This window comes from Schistocerca gregaria, chromosome 2 (assembly GCF_023897955.1).
Source record: "Schistocerca gregaria isolate iqSchGreg1 chromosome 2, iqSchGreg1.2, whole genome shotgun sequence".
Classification (NCBI taxonomy): domain Eukaryota; kingdom Metazoa; phylum Arthropoda; class Insecta; order Orthoptera; family Acrididae; genus Schistocerca; species Schistocerca gregaria.
The window spans coordinates 923,153,419-923,176,919 of record NC_064921.1 but is presented as its reverse complement, the minus strand read 5'-3'; the positions used below and the strand labels follow the sequence as shown (position 1 = coordinate 923,176,919).

Below are 23,501 nucleotides of genomic sequence, written 5' to 3'. Positions count from 1 at the left end.
TGACTCTTCCGCCTTTTAGAAGCATTTTCCCAAACCAAGGGAAAGAGGTTGCCACAACCTATGTTTGTCCCTCTTCTCTCTTTGAAAAGGCCGTTGGCCTGACGGAGATAACTCTACACATCTTTGGCTGATGATTTTTATTCAGCGTTGAGACAGTGGCTGGGTTCTAATTAGGTACTCATGACGATTTTATTACTACCCGAAAATGCTAACCACAGACAGTGATAAGTTTTACAAACTGGTTTTCGTCTCCTACCATAACATCCGAATTTCCTCATAATAATTATGCATTTAAATGTTTGCATAACCTTTCTTTCTTTATACGAATATAAAAGAAATTGTATATATTATTTTTTAACCTTCCTAAGTCCTTAACGACGATGTCACTTTGCGCCTGTGCAAATAACGATAACATATTAGTTCGTTTTAATGTGTATTATATTTCTCTGAGTTGTTCGACATGACGGATGGTGATCTCAGTATGGAAGGACTGATTGGATGGCGTGTCTATACTAATCTAAAACAAAGAGTACATTAGTAACAAACAAAATAAAACATAGCCATGAATTAGTTTGTAGTTATGATTAACAGACGGGTACTGCACAATGTTAAAGGCTTAGGGAACTAACTGTTTTCAAAATATATCCTGTGTTGACGTACTCAACGTCCTAATACCCTATGCCCTATTTACAAGTCCTTTAATTTGTAATGATAGTTGCTATGAAGTCTTACATTTATTACAACGATAATACCACATCACAAAACAAACATTTTTCGTTATTTATGGGCTTAAGAATTAATCTTTTTTATTTTTTTCCCTTAGAAGCAGCACGGCAATCGCGTGTTTTCGTAGCAGAAAAGTTTTTATGATGTTTCTTCGGTGTTCCATTGTCTTTTCAGTCTATATGCTAGACATATCTGGCATTCTTTCTTGATGCAATATGTTCATGCATGAGTACCATCTTTACTTATTTTACTTTAATCTTCTATCTTAAAATTATTCAGTTCGCATATCATCATTTTTAATACTTTTATTTTCATCAGCATGCACCCATTTATAGACCTCATGAAACTCGCTTTTAATCCTCATAACTTATAAATATTTTACTATTTCTCAATTATGTTTCTGAGCTGTACACACTACGAAATTAGTTTTCAGACTCCGTCAACAACGCTTTACTGTCAGTGAGAAGAAAACGTTTTACAATGTCCTACTCGATTAAAAACAAGGCTTAAAACTCGTTAACAATATAGCATATTTGTCATTTATTGTTTGATGATATAACTAATTCTGATATATTTTAGGTTTGTCAAAAGTAAAGATGGCAACAATGCAACGCTAATTCTGATCTTATGATGTAAGGTAGCAAAATTTGGAAGACGAAGAGTAACATCAATATAAAACTGCATTAGCATTTGTCAGTTGGGACTTGAAAGCTACAATTCAGTCCTTAAAAGAATGATTTTACTTAGGGATCTATCACAATTTTAATTTGATGTATTTCTGTGAGCTTCGTTATGTTGCTTATACCAGAAGTTAAAGCTGTTCACTGAGGTGTCGCCTTGTCCACCAGCTTCGAATTGGTAACTCTGAGGTTGGCTGGGGAAGAGACGTGGCGTGACGAGCTGGTGGTGGCGCGGTGGCGTCGGGGACTTGGCTTACACCCGCCATCTGCGGACCTCTATCCCGGCAGGTTGGCAGACCTACAAGGGCGTCGGATGATACTTGCAGTACTCGACTACCCGCCATACGTCATACTCAACAGCGACGCTAATGTATTCGATGGTGTTGAGACACGCATCATTTTAGAGTTCGTCAAAAAGGTATGTAGTAGCAGTAGTGAGGGTAGTAGTAGTAGTAGTAGTAGTAGCTTTATTCGTCCTTAGATCTATTTTTACAATGACATAGGCTATGTCAAAGTATTTACAAGTTTAGACCAATTTAAAATAAGCTAATTCCTATCCACACACACTTACAGACTTCTAGTTAGAGACAATCATTGGATTTTCTCGTGGTATACAATACTATTTTTACAAATATCTTGTTACACAATGTAATACCTCACTGTTCACTCATATCGCAACACCAGTCACTGCGGACACTATACATGCATTGTTTCATAACACTTCACTCACTACGCACACACACACACACACACACACACATACACACACACACACACACTGGTGATCTCAGGGCCATTTTCAGTACCAAAAACTTCCCATTTGCTATCCTGAAAAACTGAGTCAGATTGCTTTTCGTCAATAATATGAAAAGGTATACCCTTTTCGATTATTGGTGGAGTTTCACTTTTCACTGTACTATAGTCAGTTCTGGAAAGGAATCAGCACGATTCCTATATTGCTCTGAAATCTGTCATGCAGAAAGAATATTCATCAATAGTTGCAGTGAACTAATAAATTATCACCAGTTTTCCGATTTAATCCGACAGTAGTCGTATGAATATCCCATCATTGTTTTCAATGTTATTTTAACGAATGTGAAACAGAATAGGTTATATACACCTATAACGATGTCGAGTTGAATTAATTTTCAACTACACATGTCAACGAGGTATATATATTATAATACCCACACATTACTTATTTTATTCAAAACAAACAAAATTGAACATACATTGCATCAAAAATTAAACATACAATTTTAACCAAACTAAAACAAGTTTTTGATTAATAATAAAGACAATTTAAATGTGGGAATCACACAGTTTATTTTGGTACAATGATCGAAATTCTCTCTTCAACAAGAGCGCTTTCGCGCTTTGATTTGTACAGACAAGCTCGTTGCATGTGACTTTCTTGTCGCTGTACTGATGTATCTTAATATGAGCCTCAGTTACACAACAGTTAAACCAATATTTCCGTTATTACTTTTAGGTACATGTATTATTTCAGTCCGCTCTGTCCAAACTATCGACATAAACTCCCTTCAAATGATCATGGCATGTCCACTTCTCACGCCAAACACACCGCTTCCTGATTTATTGGTTCCGCGCCCTACCACACTCGTAATACCTTCCTCTTTTTCCCTTTCTTCCCTCTTTCGGACTATTTACAGTATTCTCCATTCCACGCAGTGGAAGTCCCCACTTCTTCATCTTCTTAGGTACCTGAGGTGCTAGACATCACCTTTCTATTTGGGGCTTTATAAGTTCCCGTTCAATACTGGTAAGAAAAGTAGTTCTCGTCAGTACTCTATCTTCATTTTATTAAATTGAACTCTGAAAGTTACTTATGAAAGTAGAAAGACGAATGGTAACACTGATGGTCGCATGGATGATAATTGTCAGCCAGAGCACACAACCTGGATAAACTTATTTATGTACTACATAAAATAGGCACGTTCAAACAACAATATGAAATACAGACCTTCGAAGTGGACACGAAACTATTCAAATTCACGTCTGTGAAAAACCCATACGGACGACGACATAAAGAAATGAAAATCACCAGTTGGCATGTATCACCCGCGCAACTACTCCAGGATTAATAAACTGCTCCAGAGGACTTACTTCTATATCTCAGCGAATAAAAAAGTTCTGAGCATTTACCATGCAACAACCTTGCCTCTCTGAATGAAATCATTTGCAAAAAACTCGCTTCAGTACAGGATGTACATAAAGTCCAGCAACTAATTCAATGTTTTATTTTTATTTTTTACAAACATTATATATGAGAACGATAAGTCACATGGCAGACGTCAACACGGTAATCAAATTCTTTCCATACCCGTCCCAGCATGGCATCGTCGACTGTGGCAGTCGCTTCCCGTATTCTCTCCCGGAGCTCTGCTGCATCGCGTGGTAGAGGCAGTAATACACCAGATCTTTAATGTGTCCCCACAGAATAAAGTCACATGACGTAAGATCTGGTAATACGGGAGGCCATTTAATGAAACAGCTGTCCCCGTCTGTAGTACGGCCGATTCATCGATGCAGCAGCTCCCAGTTCAGCAACATTGTGAATGGTTTCATAGACAGATTCTGTCGTATGACTATCTACACTGTCACTGGAGCGATTTCAAGTTCACAAGATGCACGACACAACAATTTCTTTGAACTCCTTATGAATGTCTATAGACGCACTCTATATTCACTTCACTCACACTGTGACGTCCGCTTCTCTTTGCCACCCACAAGCAACGCGTCGTAACGAATTTGTTGTGGCAGTGGTAAATGGCCTTCATATTTGTTTGCTTCTTAACGTACTTGGTTCTAAATATCCGTTGAACAGCTGTACAAACTGAACTCCCCCTGTTTTCGACTAGCGTTGACTATCGGCAAATTACCAAACTACGCTGCTCGGTGTACATGAAAAAACTTTCAGGCTTTCTCTTCAAAACGACATATGTATAATATCTGAACAATGTTTGGTTCTTGTGCAATCAATAATTGAAAGTGTACCCCCACTTTATAAGCACCTTGCATCTAGCATTTATAAATAATGATGACTATTATGATCATATGTAGCTACCCAACACACAAAGACAGATTGAATTTTGCGCGCGCCCGATCACCAGATAGAAATATCAGAGATATCGTTATGCTCTAAATTGTAAACAAAATATCGATATTTGATTTATACACAGCAATTTACGAGCCAGAATCAACCATACCCATTGTTCTTGCAATGTATTTTTACATCAGAAAACACTTTGGAATTTCGTGTAATGATTTTGAAGAATACTCAGTATTGTAGAACACTCAGTGCAATGTCGTTTATTGCAAGTGAACCACACTTCTCGAAATATCACTATATACACACAAAGAAAACAAATAGCATGTAGACGACTATTCATTAAGAGCGTCGGTGACGTCCGTCAGAGCTGGTCCTAGCTCGGCGAGGAACTGGCTGTACTGCTGCTGCGCTGGTCTTTTATAGCCGGCGGAGGTCGGCGTAGTACTCCAACTTTCCCTGTGTCTGTGAGGCGACCTCTGCAGAAAAAGATTCGCATTAGTCTGTAGCAAGTTCTGTTTATTTTGAAGAATTGTTTTCCTCTTGTTTGCGCCTGTAAGTGCTTGTATATGTTATATGGTACACAGAGATGACATGAGTGTAGTCTACCTGATAGGGGCCGTCTTTGCCAGACGTAACAGATTTATTTAATTTGATGCAGTACAGCAACTATGACATCTATGACAAATAACGAAAAGAAATTCCGTCCTTTATAAAGAGAAGATCTCAGACTGTAAGATATGCAGACATCAAATTTTGTCAGTAAACAGTTTTCTCATAATCGAATAACTCCCTCATGGTGGAAGCAATGGTATCTCTCAGCACTGCTAGCAATATTTGGCAAGCAATACAGCGACAAGAAAGTCACATCCAATGAGCTTGTCTGTATAAATCAAAGTGTGACTGTGCACTTGTTAAAGAGAGAATTTAGACCATTGTATGAAAATAAACTGTGTTATTCCCATATTTAAATTAACTTTATTATTAGTCAACAACTTGTTTTAGTTTCCTTAAAACTGACATCAATATCAACCAAACATTATAGTACCTACGATACTAGTACAATAACTTTATCTTGCTCGCCAACATGTTTGTTATCTTCTGCTGATAATGCTATATCATGGTGTCTACATGATACTTCTATGAAATAACTTACTGCAAAGGAGTAGTACACTTTTGTACAGGTGAGGAGTGAGGGTTTGTATGGTGTCAGTTGCCCAAAGTCGGCCGTACATTATAGTAATGTCATGTAATTACAAAACATTTGTCATCTTCTGCTCATAATTTCAATTCTTCCAGTCACACAGTGGAGGCAGTCACACAGTGGAGGCTATGAGATGGTCCATCCTACCTGAGCACCATTTTTCAGTAAACTGTAACAAATTCCCTCATATAGAAACTTGTTATGGGAAAGTTGTATCACATTGCTCCACACACTGCTATGTTACAACAGAACTGTAACGAATTTGGATGGTTAGTTTACAGGGCGGAGAAATGTGGTAAACTGACTTGGTAACTGATATCACCCGAAATCCATGGTGAGAGTATATGTACCATATCCAGTCGGTAGGTTTTAGCTACTAGATCTCAAGTAGTGTATTAACAGCAGACAGTATATGCGCCATAACTTGGCAGTGAGTATCAGCTATAATAAGTGTCCTCAGTTACAGATAAGAGTCTAACTGAACTGTAACAAATTGTTCCATACATGACCACTGTACAGCATAATTGTAACAAATCACCCCATGTCACAGCAGTATTGAACAAGCTGCCTATGTACAGAATGTTTGACATCTTATACTATCACACAGTGGACAAACCAAGAGCTTCATGGCACACATCGCCTCATTTCAAATAAACTGTAACAAATTATACAAAATTTGTCCATACATTGTCATGTTACACCAAAGTTGCGATAAACTGGCCTGCGCATATTTATGTTAGAGGCCAAATTCAACAGATCTCTTCATACATTGCCAAACTGCAGAAAAATAGTAACACATTACCCCATATATCATCACTGTAACATGAAATTTTAACATTTAGCCTCATATGTTTCCACCTAAGCAAGCTGAGGTTTGTTCCAACAAGTTACTTCGCGTTCCAACAAGCAAAAATCCTTGGTTAGCTAGTTTAGACTTATGATATCTATCAAATCAAGATTTTCTCCAAAAAGCTAAGTGTTTATGTCATGAACTGCTGGCTAGGCTGACATACTTGTCTTAGCACAGCCGCCTTTACATCACACCAACTTGGTGAATAAGGAGAGAGAATATGGGAGTAGCTGCATGTGTATTACATCACAGAGGCTGCGCTGAGGTGTTTACACAATGAAATTTCCTAGCGGATTAAAACTACATGCTGGACCGAGATTCGATCTCGGGACCTTTGCCTTTCATGGTCAAGTGCTCTACCATCTGAGCAACCCAAGCACAACTCACAATCCACCCTCACAGCTTCAATTCTGCCAGTACCTTTTCTCCCGCCTTTCAAACTTCACAGAAGTTCTGCTGCGAACCTCGTAGACTAGTACTCTTGGAAGAAAGGATATTGCGGAGACATGGCCTAACCAGCTGGGGGGATGTTTCCGGAATGAAATTTTCACTCTGCAGCGGAGTGTGCTCTGAAATGAAACTTCCTGGCAGATTAAAACTTTATGCCGGACTAAGACTCGAACTCGGGACATATTCCTTTCTCTGTGTGAGGACGGGTCGTGAGTCGTGCTTAGGTAGAGCAGATGGTAGAGCACTTGCCTGCGAAAGGCAAATGTCCAGAGTTCGAGTCTCAGTCTTACAGACAGTTTTAATCTGCCAGGAAGAATTGTAGCAAACACTCCACTACCGAGTGGAAATTTCATTCTGTTTACATAATCTTAGTCAGCAGCTGATTAAGTGCTTTCCATGACAGAAAAATCTTGAGATACTGGCATCAGCGAGTTTCAGTGACATTACTCGAGGCGTGGAACATTGGGCAGTTGGTCACTGTCTTGCTGTGACAAACTGATATCCACTCCTGGAAATGGAAAAAAGAACACATTGACCCCGGTGTGTCAGACCCACCATACTTGCTCCATACACTGCGAGAGGGCTGTACAAGCAATGATCACACGCACTGCACAGCGGACACACCAGGAACCGCGGTGTTGGCCGTCGAATGGCGCTAGCTGCGCAGCATTTGTGCACCGCTGCCGTCAGTGTCAGCCAGTTTGCCGTGGCATACGGAGATCCATCGCAGTCTTTAACACTGGTAGCATGCCGCGACAGCGTGGACGTGAACCGTATGTGCAGTTGACGGACTTTGAGCGAGGGCGTATAGTGGGCATGCGGGAGGCCGGGTGGACACACCGCCGAATTGCTCAACGCGTGGGGCGTGAGGTCTCCACAGTACATCGATGTTGTCGCCAGTGGTCGGTGGAAGGCGCACGTGCCCGTCGACCTGGGACCGGACCGCAGCGACGCACGGATGCACGCCAAGACCGTAGGATCCTACGCAGTGCCGTAGGGGACCGCACCGCCACTTCCCAGCAAATTAGAGACACTGTTGCTCCTGGGGTATCAGCGAGGACCATTCGCAACCGTCTACATGAAGCTGGGCTACGGTCCCGCACACCGTTAGGCCGTCTTCCGCTTACGCCCCAACATCGTGCAGCCCGCCTCCAGTGGTGTCGCGACAGGCGTGAATGGAGGGACGAATGGAGACGTGTCGTCTTCAGCGTTGAGAGTCGCTTCTGCCTTGGTGCCAATGATGGTCGTATACGTGTTTGGCGCCGTGCAGGTGAGCGCCACAATCAGGACTGCATACGACCGAGGCACACAGAGCCAACACCCGGCATCATGGTGTGGGGAGCGGTCTCCTACACTGGCCGTACACCTCTGGTGATCGTCGAGGGGACACTAAATAGTGCACGGTACATCCAAACCGTCATCGAACCCATCGTTCTACCATTCCTAGACCGGCAAGGGAACTTGCTGTTCCAACACGACAATGCACGTCCGCATGTATCCCGTGCCACCCAACGTGCTCTAGAAGGTGTAAGTCAACTACCCTGGCCAGCAAGATCTCCGGATCTGTTCCCCATTGAGCATGTTTGGGACTGGATGAAGCGTCGTCTCACGCGGTCTGCACGTCCAGCACGAGCGCTGGTCCAACTGAGGCGCCAGGTGGAAATGGCATGGCAAGCCGTTCCACAGGACTACATCCAGCATCTCTACGATCGTCTCCATGGGAGAATAGCAGCCTGCATTGCTGTGAAAGGTGGATATACACTGTACTAGTGCTGACATTGTGCATGCTGTGTTGCCTGTGTCTATGTGCCTGTGGTTCTGTCAGTGTGATCATGTGATGTATCTGACCCCAGGAATGTGTCAATAAAGTTTCCCCTTCCTGGGACAATGAATTCACGGTGTTCTTATTTCAATTTCCAGGAGTGTATTTAGCAGTCTGTTACATGAAATGTAATGAAAATATGGTCACATTGGCCTACAGGCCCCATCCAATGAAGTTCGGCCGCCAAGTGCAAGTCTTATTTCAGTCGATGTTACATTGGAGGACTTGCGTTCCGGTGATGAGGATGAAATGATGATGAGGACAACACAGCACCCAGTTCCCGAGTGAAGAAAATCTCCAACCCTACTGGGAATCGAACCCAGGCCCGCTTGTATGGGAGGTGAGTACGTTACCACCCAGCTAAGCCTGTAACAATTTTTGGTTTTCATGATGATGTACACAATAATATGTTACAATTTGCAACATGCCCACTTTTATTGCCTTGTTTAACAATGTAGCTGTAAAACGGTGATACATGGGCTTATGTCTTCATTGTGATATAGCATATGATGACAAACGTTTTGTATATGGTGCAATATAATACAATTTTACTTTAACATGTGGTGATTTGCTACAATTTCCCTGTAACATGGAGATGTATGAAGAAAATTTTTATAAATTTTGTTCTTATCTGCCACTCTGCATACTATTTGTGACCCAACAGCTCACATAAACTGCCAAGTGATGGTACATAAACTATGAATTTCACGTCTTGCAATACTGTTTTAAGATGCAGGAATTGACACCAACTCTCAAGTTATGCTACAAAACAATTTTCAGATTTAGTAACTGATACCCACTGTCAAATTATCAAACACACACACACACATACACACACACACCCACACACACACACACACACACACACACACACACACACACACACACACACACACACAAACACACACACACACACACACATACACACACACACAGTCAGTTCCTGGTGTCAGAATACTGTATAAGTTACAGTAGCTGACACCATTTGTTATGATACCTATACTATCACCATGCATTACTGATAATGGTAGTACCTATGATCAGAATTGTGATACCCACCATATCAACTGAGACATGCAAATGTATTCAAGAGATAAGGACAGTCACCCTGCAAATTAGCCATCATTATCCTACATTGTAAACTGACTGCCATACCTTGTTACAATATCACTGCAATATAAAAACGTATATAGATATTTGTTAGTGTTGTGCTATAAATGGGGCAATTTGTTACAATTTGGATGCAAAATGAGGATTTACTGTGGTGGCAGAAGCGAAGTGTTTTGTAGCCTCCTCTATGTGATGGCACAAGTTAACAGTGTGTGCTGAAGATAAAAAATGTGTAGTACTTCAGAGTAAAGATATAATTTTTGCATAGGGTCACTATAAAGTTTGAAAATCGGTAGCTGAATATAGAGCAACTCTCGTCTCTTACCTATAAAAATACACATTACTGCTGTTCAGTGTGCTATTCCCTGTGAGTTCCATCAGCTTGCTCCATAATACTGCCAACTTGGGCTTCTGTCTGTAGATCTTCGTAGGTATTGCACATTAATTATTCAACATGCTAATGTGTGACTCTGTTTCATTGAAAATCTTCACACTTTTAGGTAAACTGCCACCATAATTATAAGCTCATCCAATTGTGTATTTCCACTGTAGTTGGTATTGGATTATCACATAAACACATCCATTTACCGGTAGATAATGTCAGTTTATTATCCCAGTAACCAGGATTTTTGAAAATCACAATTGAGTAGATCTTAGTATACCTAGAGTTACATATTTACTATGACTGAAACTTTAACTGTATGATGTATTGAACAATAGTAATTGATTAACTGTGGTTTCTGATGGTGATTTACTTAGAGGATGTCCCATGATAATGCCCACATTAGAGAAAAAATAATTAGTTAATCATACACATATACATTAACATTATACCATTATATACCATTTAATACACAATGACAGTTTATCCTTTACCTGAGATGGACGTGATAGTTTTGTTTTTTGTTAACTCTTCAGCAGTTACTAAGCAACTGAAAATGGGTCAACACTGATTCTAAATTCAGGAGGCACAGTCCAAAGTGACATCACAAATAGACTTGCTGGAATATGGGCATCCTCACTGATGCAACCAAACTTGCAAGCATGCTGCACATCTCTGACTCGAGATAAATGTATGTGCACAGTAATGATAGATTCATTGTCAACTGACCATCATTGCCCACCCAATAGTATTTGGGATAGTGGCAGTCACCAAGTCCACTCAGTCACCATTTCAACTGATCATCTTTGCCTCACCCAGTTGTATACTGGACTGCAGCAATAATCCTATCGACTGACCATCATTGTGTCAGTTATATCGAGGGTAATGAAGTCAGCATATCAACGGACCACCGCAGCCCCACCCAGTAAAATGATCATCACTGCCCCAAACAATCGTATCATGGGATAATGGTAGTCACCATACCAACTCATCATCCTCACCACTTACATGATGTTTTATTGAGCGGCTGGTTACAATTTTAATGTAACATATCGATGAACAGGGCAATTTCTAAACATTTTGCTATAATGTATCGTTGTAGAGGGATTTTCTTGCAATTTTCCTATAACTCAGCGATGTATGGAGGATTTTGTTACAAATTTGCAGTAAAATACCGGTGAATGGGAAAACTTTGCACAATTTTTATGTAATGTGGTGCAATTTATTACAGTTTACTTATTACACAGTGATATATATGGGCGAAGGGTCACGTGAACTCTGCTGTTCGATAATACAAGTTGGCATTATTACTATAATGGTTCAGAGGTGGCTGATGCCATAATAGCCCTCATTTCCTACCTTTATGGATGTATGTTCCTACTACTGTTCAGTATACTACTTTACTGAAGAGTTACGTAGTTTTCACTGTGCAGCAACGTAAGTCTACATCTGTATCTACATCTACGTCATTACTTTGCTATTCACGATAAAGAGCCTGGCAGAGGGTTCAGTCAAGCACCTTTAACCTGTCTCTTTACCGTTCCACTTTCGAACAGCGTACAGGAAATATGAGCAGTTACATTTTTCTGCGTGAACCCTGATTTTTCTCATTTTATCATGATGATCATTTCTCCCTATGTAGATGGGTGCGTACAGAATGTTTTCGCAATCGGAGGAGAAAACTGGCGATTTAAATTTCTTGAGAAGATCCCGTCGCAACGAAAAATGACTTTGTTTTAATAATTGCCACTCCAATTCACGTATCATGTCTGTGGTACTATCGCCCTATTTCGCGATAATACAAACGAGGTGCCGTTCTCTGAACTTGTTCTTTGTCATCCGTCAGTCCCACCGGATGCCGATTCCACTCGGCACAGGAATATTACAGAATGAGTGTGCAAGCGTGGTGTAAGCAGTCTCTTTAGTAGACCAGTTGCACCTTCTAAGTGTTCTGCCAATGAACCGCAGTCTTTCGTTTCCTCTACCCACAACATTATCTATGTGATCATTCCAGTTTAGGTTATCTATAAATAAGTATTCACCATTTCTGCAGGGTCGTATCTACGAGTTCATTATAAATCATACCTGTAAGCTACCCATAACATTATCTATGTGATCATTCCAGTTTAGGTTATCTACAATTGTAACCTCTAAGTATATAGCTGAATTTACAGCCTTCAGATTTGTGTGACTTATCACGTAATAGAAATTTAGCGGATTTCCTTTCGTACCCATGTGAGTAACTTCACGCTTTTCTTTATTAAGGGTCAGTTGACACAGTTTGCATCATACAGATACCTTATCCAAATCATTTTAGAGAGCGTTTTGTTTATCTGGTAACTTTACAAGGCGGTAAATAACAGAATCAGCTGCAAACACTCTAAGACGGCTACTCAGAATGTCTCCTGTGTCGTTAATCTAGAACAGGAACAATAGCGGGCCTATAACTCTTCCTTGGGGAACGCAGCATATTACTTCTGTTTTAGTCGATGACTTTCCGTCTATTATTATGAACTGTGACCTTACTGACAGGAAATCACTAATCCAGTCACACAACTGAGGTGATATTCCATAGGCACGCACTTTGGTTACAAGACGCCTGTGAGAACGGTGTCGAAAGCCATCTGGAAACGTAAAAATACTGAATGAACTTGATATCCCCTGTCGGTAGCACTCATTACGTCATGTGTATAAAAAGTCAGTTGTGTTTCACAAAAATGATATTTTCTGAATCCGTGCTGACTATGTGTCAATAAATCGTTTTCTTGGAGGTAATTCATAATGTTCGAACACTGTATATTTTTTAGAACCCTACTGCAAATAAAGGTTAGTGGTATGGGCCTGGAATTCAGCGGATTACTCCTACCTCCGTCTTTGGGTACTGGTGTGACTTGAGCAATTTTCCACTCTTTACGTACGGATATTTCTGTGAGCGAGCGGTTGTATATAACTACTAAATATGGGGCTATTGTATCAGCACACTCTGAAAGGAACCTGACTGGTATACAATCTGGACCAGTGGCCTTGCCTTTATTAAGTGATTTAAGCCGCTTTCCTAAACCGAAGATATCTACTTCAATGTTTTTCATCTTGGTATTTGTTCTTGATTGGAATTCAGGAATATTTATTTCGTCTTCTTTGGTGAAGGAGTTTCGGAAAACCGTGTTCAATAATTTTCAAACAACTTACGGGAATTCAACCTGGTAATGTTTACAGCGACCGCCTATATTTCGGCCCGAGTACACACCGCCATTTTCAAGGCATAAACTGCAGACCTCGGGTCTGGAGTAATTAAGGAAAGATAACACACACACACACACACATACACACTGAGCACTTCCTGAATTACTCAAAGAACAGAATCCCCGTAAGTTGTTTGAAAATTATATACGCCAGGAGAAACTCAGTTCTAGCCTGTTCAATAACTCTGCTTTAGTGGCACGTCATCAGTTACCTCAAAGTTGTTATCACGCAGTGAAGGTACTGATATCGTCTGGCCACTGGTGTGTTTTATGTATGACCACAATATCTGTGGGCTTCTGCCAGATTCCGATACAGAGTTTCGTTGAGGAAATTATTAAAAGCATCTCGCATTGAAGTATGCGCCGTATCTCGAACTTTTGCAAAACTTTGCCTATCTTGGGGATTTTGCGTTCTTTTAAATTTGGCATGCTTTCATTCGTTGCTTCTGCAACAGCGACCTGACGCGTTTAGTGTTCCATGGGGGATCAGTACGATCACTTATTAATTTATATGGTATATATCTCTCAATTGGCATCCGTACTATCTCTTTGAAATCATTCCACTTCTTTTCTACCTTTACATTATCAGAACGGAGAGATGGAGTCTGTCCCTTAAAAAGACGTTAAGAGCTGTTTTCTAAGCATTTTTAAATAGATACACTTTGAGATTCTTTTTGGTGGTTGTAGGTGTTACGACATTCACCCTGGCAGCATCTGTCTTATGGAGCTATTCCCTGTATTCATCATGATATTCCCTATTTGTCTAGCATTATTTGTTTCTTATAGGTCAAGTATGCTTTCGCATCCAGCTATGCTTCGAATGGGCTCATGAACTAATTGTTCATAATAATTTTCTGATAAAGCATTCAGTACAATTTCGGATGATTTTCTATGCCTTCCGCCGGCTTTAATCGTATAATTTTTCCAGCATGTAAGGGGTAGATTGAAATCTTCACCGACCGTAATTGTGTATGTGGGGTACCTGTTTCATACGAGACTTAAGTTTTCTTTGAACTGTTGAGAAGCCATATTTCCTGAGTCGGGGGAGGGGGGGGGGGGGTGGTCGTTAGGACGATCCAATTAATAGTTTACTCCGATTGTCAAGTATAACCTCTTCCCACACTATTTCACCGGAACTATCTACCTCAATTTCACTACAAGGTAAACTACTTCTGACTGCAATAAATATTGCCACACCAAGTGTGCTTAATCCTTCTTTTCTGAACACCGTTAGATCGTTTGAAGAAATTTTGGCTGAACTTATTTCCGGCTTTAGCCAGCTTTCTGTACCTATAACTATTTGAGCTTCAGTGTTTTCTATTATGACTTTTTTTTAGCTCTTATTCGTTCCCAACACAGCTACGAAAATTTACAACTACAATATCGATCGTTTTTGCCAATTACTTTACTGTGTTTTACGTACCCCTTTTTAGAAGGACCCTTTTCTGTGGTTTCCTGTGACCCTCTAACCTAAGAAAAACCTCCCAGTCCCTTCCACACTGCCACCGCTACCCACGTAGCCACGTCCTGTGTGCAGTAGACTCCTGACCTATTAAGCGGAACCCGGAAAACTACCACACGATGGCGCAATTCTAGGAATCTGCAGCGTACACGGTCACCGAACCACCTCAGCCTCTCATTCAGACCCTCCACTCGGCTCTGTACCAAAGGTCCACAGCCAGGTCTAACGACGATGCTGCAGGTGGTGAGCTCCGCCTCAATCTCGCAAGCAAGACTGGCAGTCTTTACCATTTCCGCTAGCCGACCAAAAATAGACAGAATCTCCTCCGATCCAAAGAGACTCACGTCATTGGTATCGACATGAGCCACCATCTGCAGCCAGATCTGTAATCTTCATGTCATCCGGAAGCACCCTTTGCACATCCGGAATGATTCCCTTCGGTATGCACACGGAGTGCACAATGGCTTCCTTCCCTCGTTGGCAGCCATGTTCCTATGCCCCTAGGCCCCATTACGCGCCTAACGTCAGAGCTCCTAACTACCAGTAAAACCACCCTCTGCGAATGCCCAGACCTTGCGGACTGCGAAGCTTCCTCTGGAACATGGGGGATGACTGCATCCGGCTTAGAGACTTCTCAACCACAGATAATGCCCGAAACCTGTTCATCAGACGAATTGAAGAGGCGTTACGATCGCCCCCTTGGGAAGTCTTTCGCTGCCTACCAGACTTGGGAATGATCTCCCACTCGACCAAGGGTGAGGGGTAGACCCGAGGCAGCCATGGCAGTGGACCAGTCGGGGGATACGTGCGACGTGCTTGACGTCCCAGGCATGCCCGAGTCCGACCGCCCACTGTGATGCCCCTTGGCAGCAGCCTCAAGCTGTGTGACGGAAGCCAGCACAGCCTGAAGTCGTGAGCGAAGGGTCGCCAGCTCAGCTCGCATCTGTGCACAGCAATCACAGTTCCTATCCGTTACTAGTGTCACTCCTGTTGAAGCTCATAAAAATATTTAACAAACGAATGGTGTACTCGCCTTATAAGCAGCAAGAACTCGAGTTGCCGTCTCACTGACGATCTAACCGATACTGTCAGCATCATCAGCAAAACATGACAACATTTTATGCTGCAGGGTTTAGTTAGTAACTTAACACAGACGGAACAATAAGGCGTAACAGTAATGTTTGTCTGAGTTAGATATCGGTTTTTGCTGAACCAAGACCAGTTTTGAAAAATTTAGTTGTTAAAATAATATTGTTTATTTTGGTATGAAGAAAAGACTATTCTCGTCAACAAGTGAAATACTATCTTTACGTTAGATACTCTGCAATATCCAATATTTCTGAGGTTATTAAAGAACAAATCTTTCCATTTATTGCTTTCTTCAGTTTGTGGAACAAATTTCGAACTAAGACGATGAATTAACGTTTACGTTTACAACTCTGATATTCAAATACTTAATTTTAGGGGCCATTGTGGTTGCAACGTGTGGTACAAGTGTTGCTTGACATGTAGATTCATTCAATCAACAATCTTAACTCTAGGGCGCCGAAGGGGGTGGGGGGTTCGTTGTACCCACAATTTTTGTATGTCCCCTGCTTTTGCCCAAGTGACTTTCATACTACATATTCCGTTTTAGTTATTGTTTTATGAAACGTTACTGTCAATATATTTTATAGAAAATTTCTTCTTTGAAAGAAAAAATAAACTTATTATGGGCCCAACAACCCTCCCCCCCCATTCCCACCCCCTTTGGGCTTCGATGCTACAGAAAATTTCCCGTAGTCGGATTTCGTATTTCTCATCTCTACAACAATGCAATCTAGTTTCTTGTTAGTTGTTGTTGCTGTTGTTGTTGTTGTTGTTGTTGTTGTTGTTGTGGCCTTCAGTCCTGACACTGGTGTGATGCAGCTCTCCATGCTACTCTATCCTGTGCAAGCCTCTTCATCTCCCAGTACCCACTGCAACCTACATCCTTCTGAATCTGCGTAGTGTAGTCATCTCTTGGTCTCCCTCTACGACTTTTACCCTCCACGCTGCCCTCCAATACTATATTCGTGATACCTTGATGCCTCAGAACATGTCCTACCAACCGATCCCATCTTCTGGTCAAGTTGTGCCCCTATCCTTTTCAATACTTCCTCATTAGTTATGTGATCTACACATCTAATCTTCAGCATTCATCTGTAGCACCACATTTCGAAAGCTTCTATTCTCTTCTTGTCCAAACTATTTAACGTCCATGTTTCACTTCCATACATGGCTACACTCCATACAAATACTTTCAGAAACGACTTCCTGATACATAAATCTATATTCGATGTTAACAAATTTCTCTTCTTCAGAAACGCTTTCCTTGCCATTGCCCATCTACATTTTATATCCTCTCTACTGCGACCATCATCAGTTATTTTGCTCCCCAAATAGTAAATCTCCTTTACTGCTTTAAGTGTCTCATTTCCTAATCTAATTCCCTTAGCATCACCCGACTTAATTCGACTACATTCCATTATCCTCGTTTTGCTTTTGTTGATATTCATCTTATATCCTTCTTTCAAGACACTATCCATTCCATTCAACTGCTCTTCCAAGTCCGTTGCTGTCTCTGACAGAATTACAATGTCATCGGTGAACCTCAAAGTTTTTATTTCTTCTCCATGGATTTTAATACCTACTCCGAACTTTTCTTTTGTTTCCTTCACTGCTGGCTCAATATACAGATTGAATAACATCGGGGAGAGGCTACAACCCTGTCTTACTCCCTTCCCAACCACTGCTTCCCTTTCATGCCCCTCGACTCCTATAACTGCCATCTGGTTTCTGTACAAATTGTAAATAGCCTTTCGCTCCCCTGTATTTTACCCCTGCCACCTTTAGAATTTGACAGAGAGTATTCCAGTCAACATTGTCCAACTCTTTCTCTAAGTCTACAAATGCTAGAAACGTACGTTTGCCCTTCCTTAATCTAGCTTCTAAGATAAGTCGTAGGGTCAGTATTGCCTCACGTGTTCCAACATTTCTATGGAATCCAAACTGATCTTCCCCGAGGTCGGATTCTACTAGTTTTTCCATTCGTCTGTAAAGAATTCGCGTTAGTATTTTGCAGCTGTGACTTATTAAGCTGACAGTTCGGTAATTTTCACATCTGTCAACACCTGCTTTCTTTGGTGTTGGAATTATTATATTCTTCTTGAAGTCTGAGGGTATTTCACCTGTCTCATACATCGTGCTCACCAGATGGTAGAGTTTTGTCAGGACTGGCTCTTCCAAGGCCGTCAGTAGTTCCAATGGAATGTTGTCTACTCCGGGGGCCTTGTGGTATTCTTGATATTCACAACAATCGGTTTACGTTCAGAGAAAGTGATTGGTGATGTCAGTCAGCTATTTTCTATGCCTCGTGATAGTGGGTGTTGTGTAGTGGGTGTTGTGTGATGTCCTTAGGTTAATTAGGTTTATGTAGTTCTAACTTCTAGGGGACTGATGACCATAGATGTTATGTCCCATAGTGCTCATAGCCATTTGAAGCATTTGAATCAGTCAGCTGTTATTTATCTTGTAAGCTTGCAGAGAGTTAGTACAGTTCCCTACTGTTCACATCCAGACTTATAAATGAGTAAAAGAATACGTGACTCGTCTTTAGAAAGAGTTCTGAATGAAATTTTAGATGAAGATTCTGACTCAGGGACTGAAAGTGAATATGAGGATGGTGTTATGGACTATGATTCAGATCGGGAAAGTGATGTGGATGTTAGAGAAAATTAAGATAGCGCAGCTTCAGGCAGTGACCATCAGGACGTTATTGTGACCAAGTCTGGAAGAATGTACTACACCCCACAGCCTAGAATTCCTCGGAGGTCTGTTGCTAATATAGTGAGAGAGAAGGCAGGAATAACTCCAGCTGGTGTTTGCCATTCACCTGGAGATGCCTTGAAGTTACTTCTTACGCCTGACATCATGGATGTTATAGTCAAACATTCAAATGAAGAAACAGTTAGGCGAAATGTTACTTTGACTAATGAGAAAGAATTGTACGCCTTTATAGGAATCCTGATACTCATCGGGGCAAGTAAGGACAATTCCGTCAGTGTACACGATCTTTGGCCAGACCTAAGGGCTCGGCCAGTTTACAAGAGTATAATGGCAAGAGAACGGTTCAAGGAACTTATTGCAATTATAAGGTTTGATGATAAAAGTACCCGACAGCTGGGAAGGGAAGAAGACAAGATCACAGCAGTCCGTGATGTTTTCAACAAAGTGAAAGATAGGTTTCCACTACTGTATAAATCATGAGTTCACTTCGGCCAAGTCTGGTTTAGAGGGCGCTGCCCCTTCAAAGTATTTATGAAGGATTAACCTGGCAAGTATGGCATCCTTATACACATGATGTCCGATGCAGTTGACAGATACATCTTGAATATGGAACCCTATGCACGTAATGTTCAGAATTTGTCGAAAGAAGAACGGGGTTCAGCAGCTATCGTCTAACGTCTGGTAGCACCTGTGAAAAATACTGGTCGAGATATTACTACAGACCGAAACTACACATCGGTGGATTTGGCTGAAGAGCTGTACCAAGACTGCAAAGTTACTATAATAGGAACTCTCCTGTCAAACAGGAAGCATATTCGAGACATAATGAAGAACACGTCAAATCGAGAGATATATTCATCAATGTTCGTGTTCACAGACCCTTCAACAGGTAGGTCTCCAGTAGCTTTGATGACCTACATAGCAAAAACGAAACCAAGTAAAGTCTAACTGATGTTGTGAATAATGCACCAAGATAAAGGCACTGTTGGATGTGAGAAGAATAAAACCGAGGTAAATGAATATTATAATTCCACTAAAGGTGGAATTGATACCATTGATCAAATGGCGCGTATGTACACCTGCAAGATGAGAACAAAGAGATAGCCTCTATCTGTATTTTACTCTTTCATTGACATTTCTGCGATCAATGCAACCACCGTATTCATCCAGCAACATCCAAGATGGAATGAAAAGAAACACTACAAACGGATACCTTCTCCAATCTGGGATGGAACTAGTGAAATTGCAGGAAGAAGAAAGAAGTGCCAATACAAGAGGGTTATCTAACCAAATTGTTCAACCAATGGAGATTATTCTACAAAAGAAAATCAAAGAAGTGACAACAGAAGCACGTCAGCCTCCTGCAGGAAAAGGTCGGTGCCACATTTGTGTAAGAGTAGCTATAAAAAAGAAGCAGAAGTACAACAATCTCAGTAAACCAAAACAGTATTGTGGACAGTGTCATAAACATGTTTGTTACACACATTCAGAAAAAATTGTGAAGTGTGTCTCTTGCCTTGCCTCAGAGTAGTCTATTGTATATGAACACATCTGTATTTTCTAGTAATATGTCACTTTTTATTCACTCGATTCAATATTTATAACAATTAACTACATTTATAAACCGATGTCTTAGTTAAAAGACCAAAACCACTTTGAAAGTTGTAATTTTTCGTCAGTGAACATATTTAATACCTGTGGGCTCCAGAACCCCCCCCCCCATTAGGCATGCATGTTAGGAAAAAGGCTTAGGCTTCCTAGGGTTAATATGCTAACGATTTGCATTTTTATCAATTTTGATGGAGCACTTAAGTTACGAAAGTTGTGTAAAATCTGTTTAGTACTCAAACTCATTGTGTGCTTTGATAAATAACTTTATTTTAATGTAAGATTAAATTTCCATTCATAATCAGATATATGAAACTATACTTGCGTATTATAATAAGAAGCCACATATAGATTGTCCTTGAAGATTTTGATTATATTTAAAAGTAATTTTATTGTGGTACAATTTCGCATTTTCGTGATATCCATCATTTTCTTTGGCCTTATCGCGTGACTCCTTCTTGTATTAGCAGTTTAATGAAGTGGTATTTATGTCATATTAAATATATGGTTTAAGTGAAACAATTAATTGGAGATCTCATTAAAATGATTTTCATCTCCCCCCTCCCCCACCTCTCCAACCCTTCCCCACCTCGCCGCCCTATAAAATTGTGCTTGGTCAGTCTTGTTTGTCTTTGGTTATATTGTGTGTTTACACCTTGTACTTGAGTATTAAGATGAAATTTTGGTACTATTTAGTAGCTGCTTATGAAAGTACATTTTGAAGTCTTTCCATTTTGAAATGATAATGTTTTGATCAGTAACTTGTGCTCGCAAACTCGAAATTTGATTTTTGTACGTAAGCGCTATTAGATCTGTATGAAATGTAACAAAAAGCAACACTAACCAGTCAGTATTATCGATTATATATTCCTACTGCACAATGCGATTAATAATCTTATACCTAATTAATGAGGAACTTGGTGAGGTGAAGAAATACTGGAAAACTTCTACATGCATGCAGTGAATATTTTAAATGTTTAAATAACATCATGACTCTTGACGTAACGCATTGTGTCTCGCTATTTTCCTTCCATTTAATTGGTACTTGGAGACATGTGTTCCACTTAAGCCTAGTATGATGTGTCGACTGCCAGCTAAGAGTGTTAATTTAGCAGAATTCAAGAGTTTTGTAAAGTTATAGAACAATTTAGATGTGGGCGTACTCTATAGCCTTTATGTATTTTACATGTGAAAATAACACTGTGGCATGTGAGACAGGCATTGTGTTGCTGACATATTTTTTTTTACATGGGGTTTTAATGTGTAAATGTAAGATACACACTTTACATATTTAGGCATGGAAATAAATTTGACATAACGATCGCGTTTTTGCGAACTTAATAATTTTATGGTAAATAGTACATCATTTGCGGCCGTTTCACTTTTGTGGCCGGTGAAATAACATGTTATCATCATGATATTCAAATGTGTCTGTGTGTGAATGTGTGTGTGTGTGTGTTGTGTGTGTGTGTGTGTGTGTGTGTGTGTGTGTGTGTACGCAGGCAAATGTGAGATGAGGTGTGTGTGTGTGTGTGTGTGTGTGTGTGTGTTGTGTGTGTGTGTGTGTGTGTGTGTGTGTGTGTGTGTACGCAGGCAAATGTGAGATGAAATTACTGATGAGGAGGCCGAACTTTTGCTGACGGAATGACACACTAGATTACAGCTGAAGCAACATCTCACACCTGCAAATAGGCAACAATTGAGTTTTATAACATATGTTCAAGCAGCCACCTTCACTAATGATTGTTTATTTGTTTCGGTTTAATTTTTCAGGTGTAACAATAATCGGAACATTCATTCCTAAAACGTATAGGCAGACATTTCCTCCTGAAACGACGAATAATGGCATTAAGTGGTGAAATGCCTGTGAAAACAGGATGTATAAGCTTTTGTGTTCTAATAACAGCTCTAACGTGAAGGGTAAAAGGAAAACTATCTGAAATGGAGGAAGAGGGAAGAAAGGGAAAGGGTTGGAGGGGAAATCGTTATCCCCAGGCACACAGAGCAATTCCGTACGGTAATTGCAACAGGTGAAAATTTTAGATGGACTAGGACTCGAACGCGAATGCTTCACTTGTCTACAATGTTTTCTCAACCGTCTTGGTGTCTCGGAAATGCTTCCTGTCCGACCCAACACTGATCATAACGTACGCTACACTGCAGTCACTCATTCATTACACTACCTACTCGTAAAATATTGGTTCCTGCAGTGGTTCGAACTATAAATGTGCACCCGCACAGAAATATATTTCATAGAACTATCGCGTTCGATTATATTAACGTAAACGAGTGTGTCTGTTCTATCAGACATGTCTGAGAACCGTTTCCGGGTGCCGAAGACAGTTAAGGCAACTGTTCTGGAAAAGTGGAAGCTGTAGGTTCGAATGCCGGTCTGGCACGAATTTTAAGCTTTCGCCACTGGAATATCCTGTGCCTCTCTGCATCATGAATTCGCAACTATCCCTTTCCCTTCTTTTCTGCTTCCTCAATTTCAGAAAACGGAGCACAGGGCGCGTCATCACTAATAATGCCTATTTTGTCAGACGTTAATATAATCCAGTGTGATGGGTCTATGACACATGTTGCAGTGCGGATGTACGAATATCGTTGAAACCCCTACTGGAATCAAGAATCTGTGAGTAGCAGGTGTAATACACGAGGAAGGTGCAATGCAGTTTGCGGTAACAGACAATGTTCCCTGGTGGCCGAGACTGCTAATTATAGAGACGTGTGGCATCCGGCTCAGAGTCCAAGTCTGGCATAAATTTTCTACTTTCGCCATGTAAATAACGCAATGACCTCTCCAGTTGGGAGTTACGATTCCCCACCTACCCTTCTTCTTTTCTTCAGCAAATGAAGTGCAAACTTGTGTCACCCCAAGTGTTGCCTGTTCCGACTGACATGTCCGACTGAGTTACATTAACATAAATGAAAATTAATGCGACTACTGTCTTAAACTAGGAGAATGAAAATCGTGTATTACAGCAGTGCTAGAGAGAGGATCTGGTTAATCATACCTTGGAAATGGAAACGAGAACGCGCGGGTAAACAAGAGCTGTGCGCTTCTTAGGCTTCAAGTCAGCTGTCA

General features: G+C 40.8%; 1 protein-coding gene across 1 annotated transcript in view; it reads left to right on the top strand.

The window, feature by feature from the left end:
* LOC126336053 (glutamate receptor ionotropic, kainate glr-3-like) overlaps positions 1-23,501 on the top strand; it is a 95,595-nt gene that overhangs the window by 15,758 nt on the left and 56,336 nt on the right. Inside the window, exon 2 of the mRNA XM_049999533.1 lies at positions 1,575-1,824. Coding sequence (XP_049855490.1) covers positions 1,575-1,824 — 250 coding nt within the window. The remainder of the gene's footprint in view (positions 1-1,574; positions 1,825-23,501) is intronic.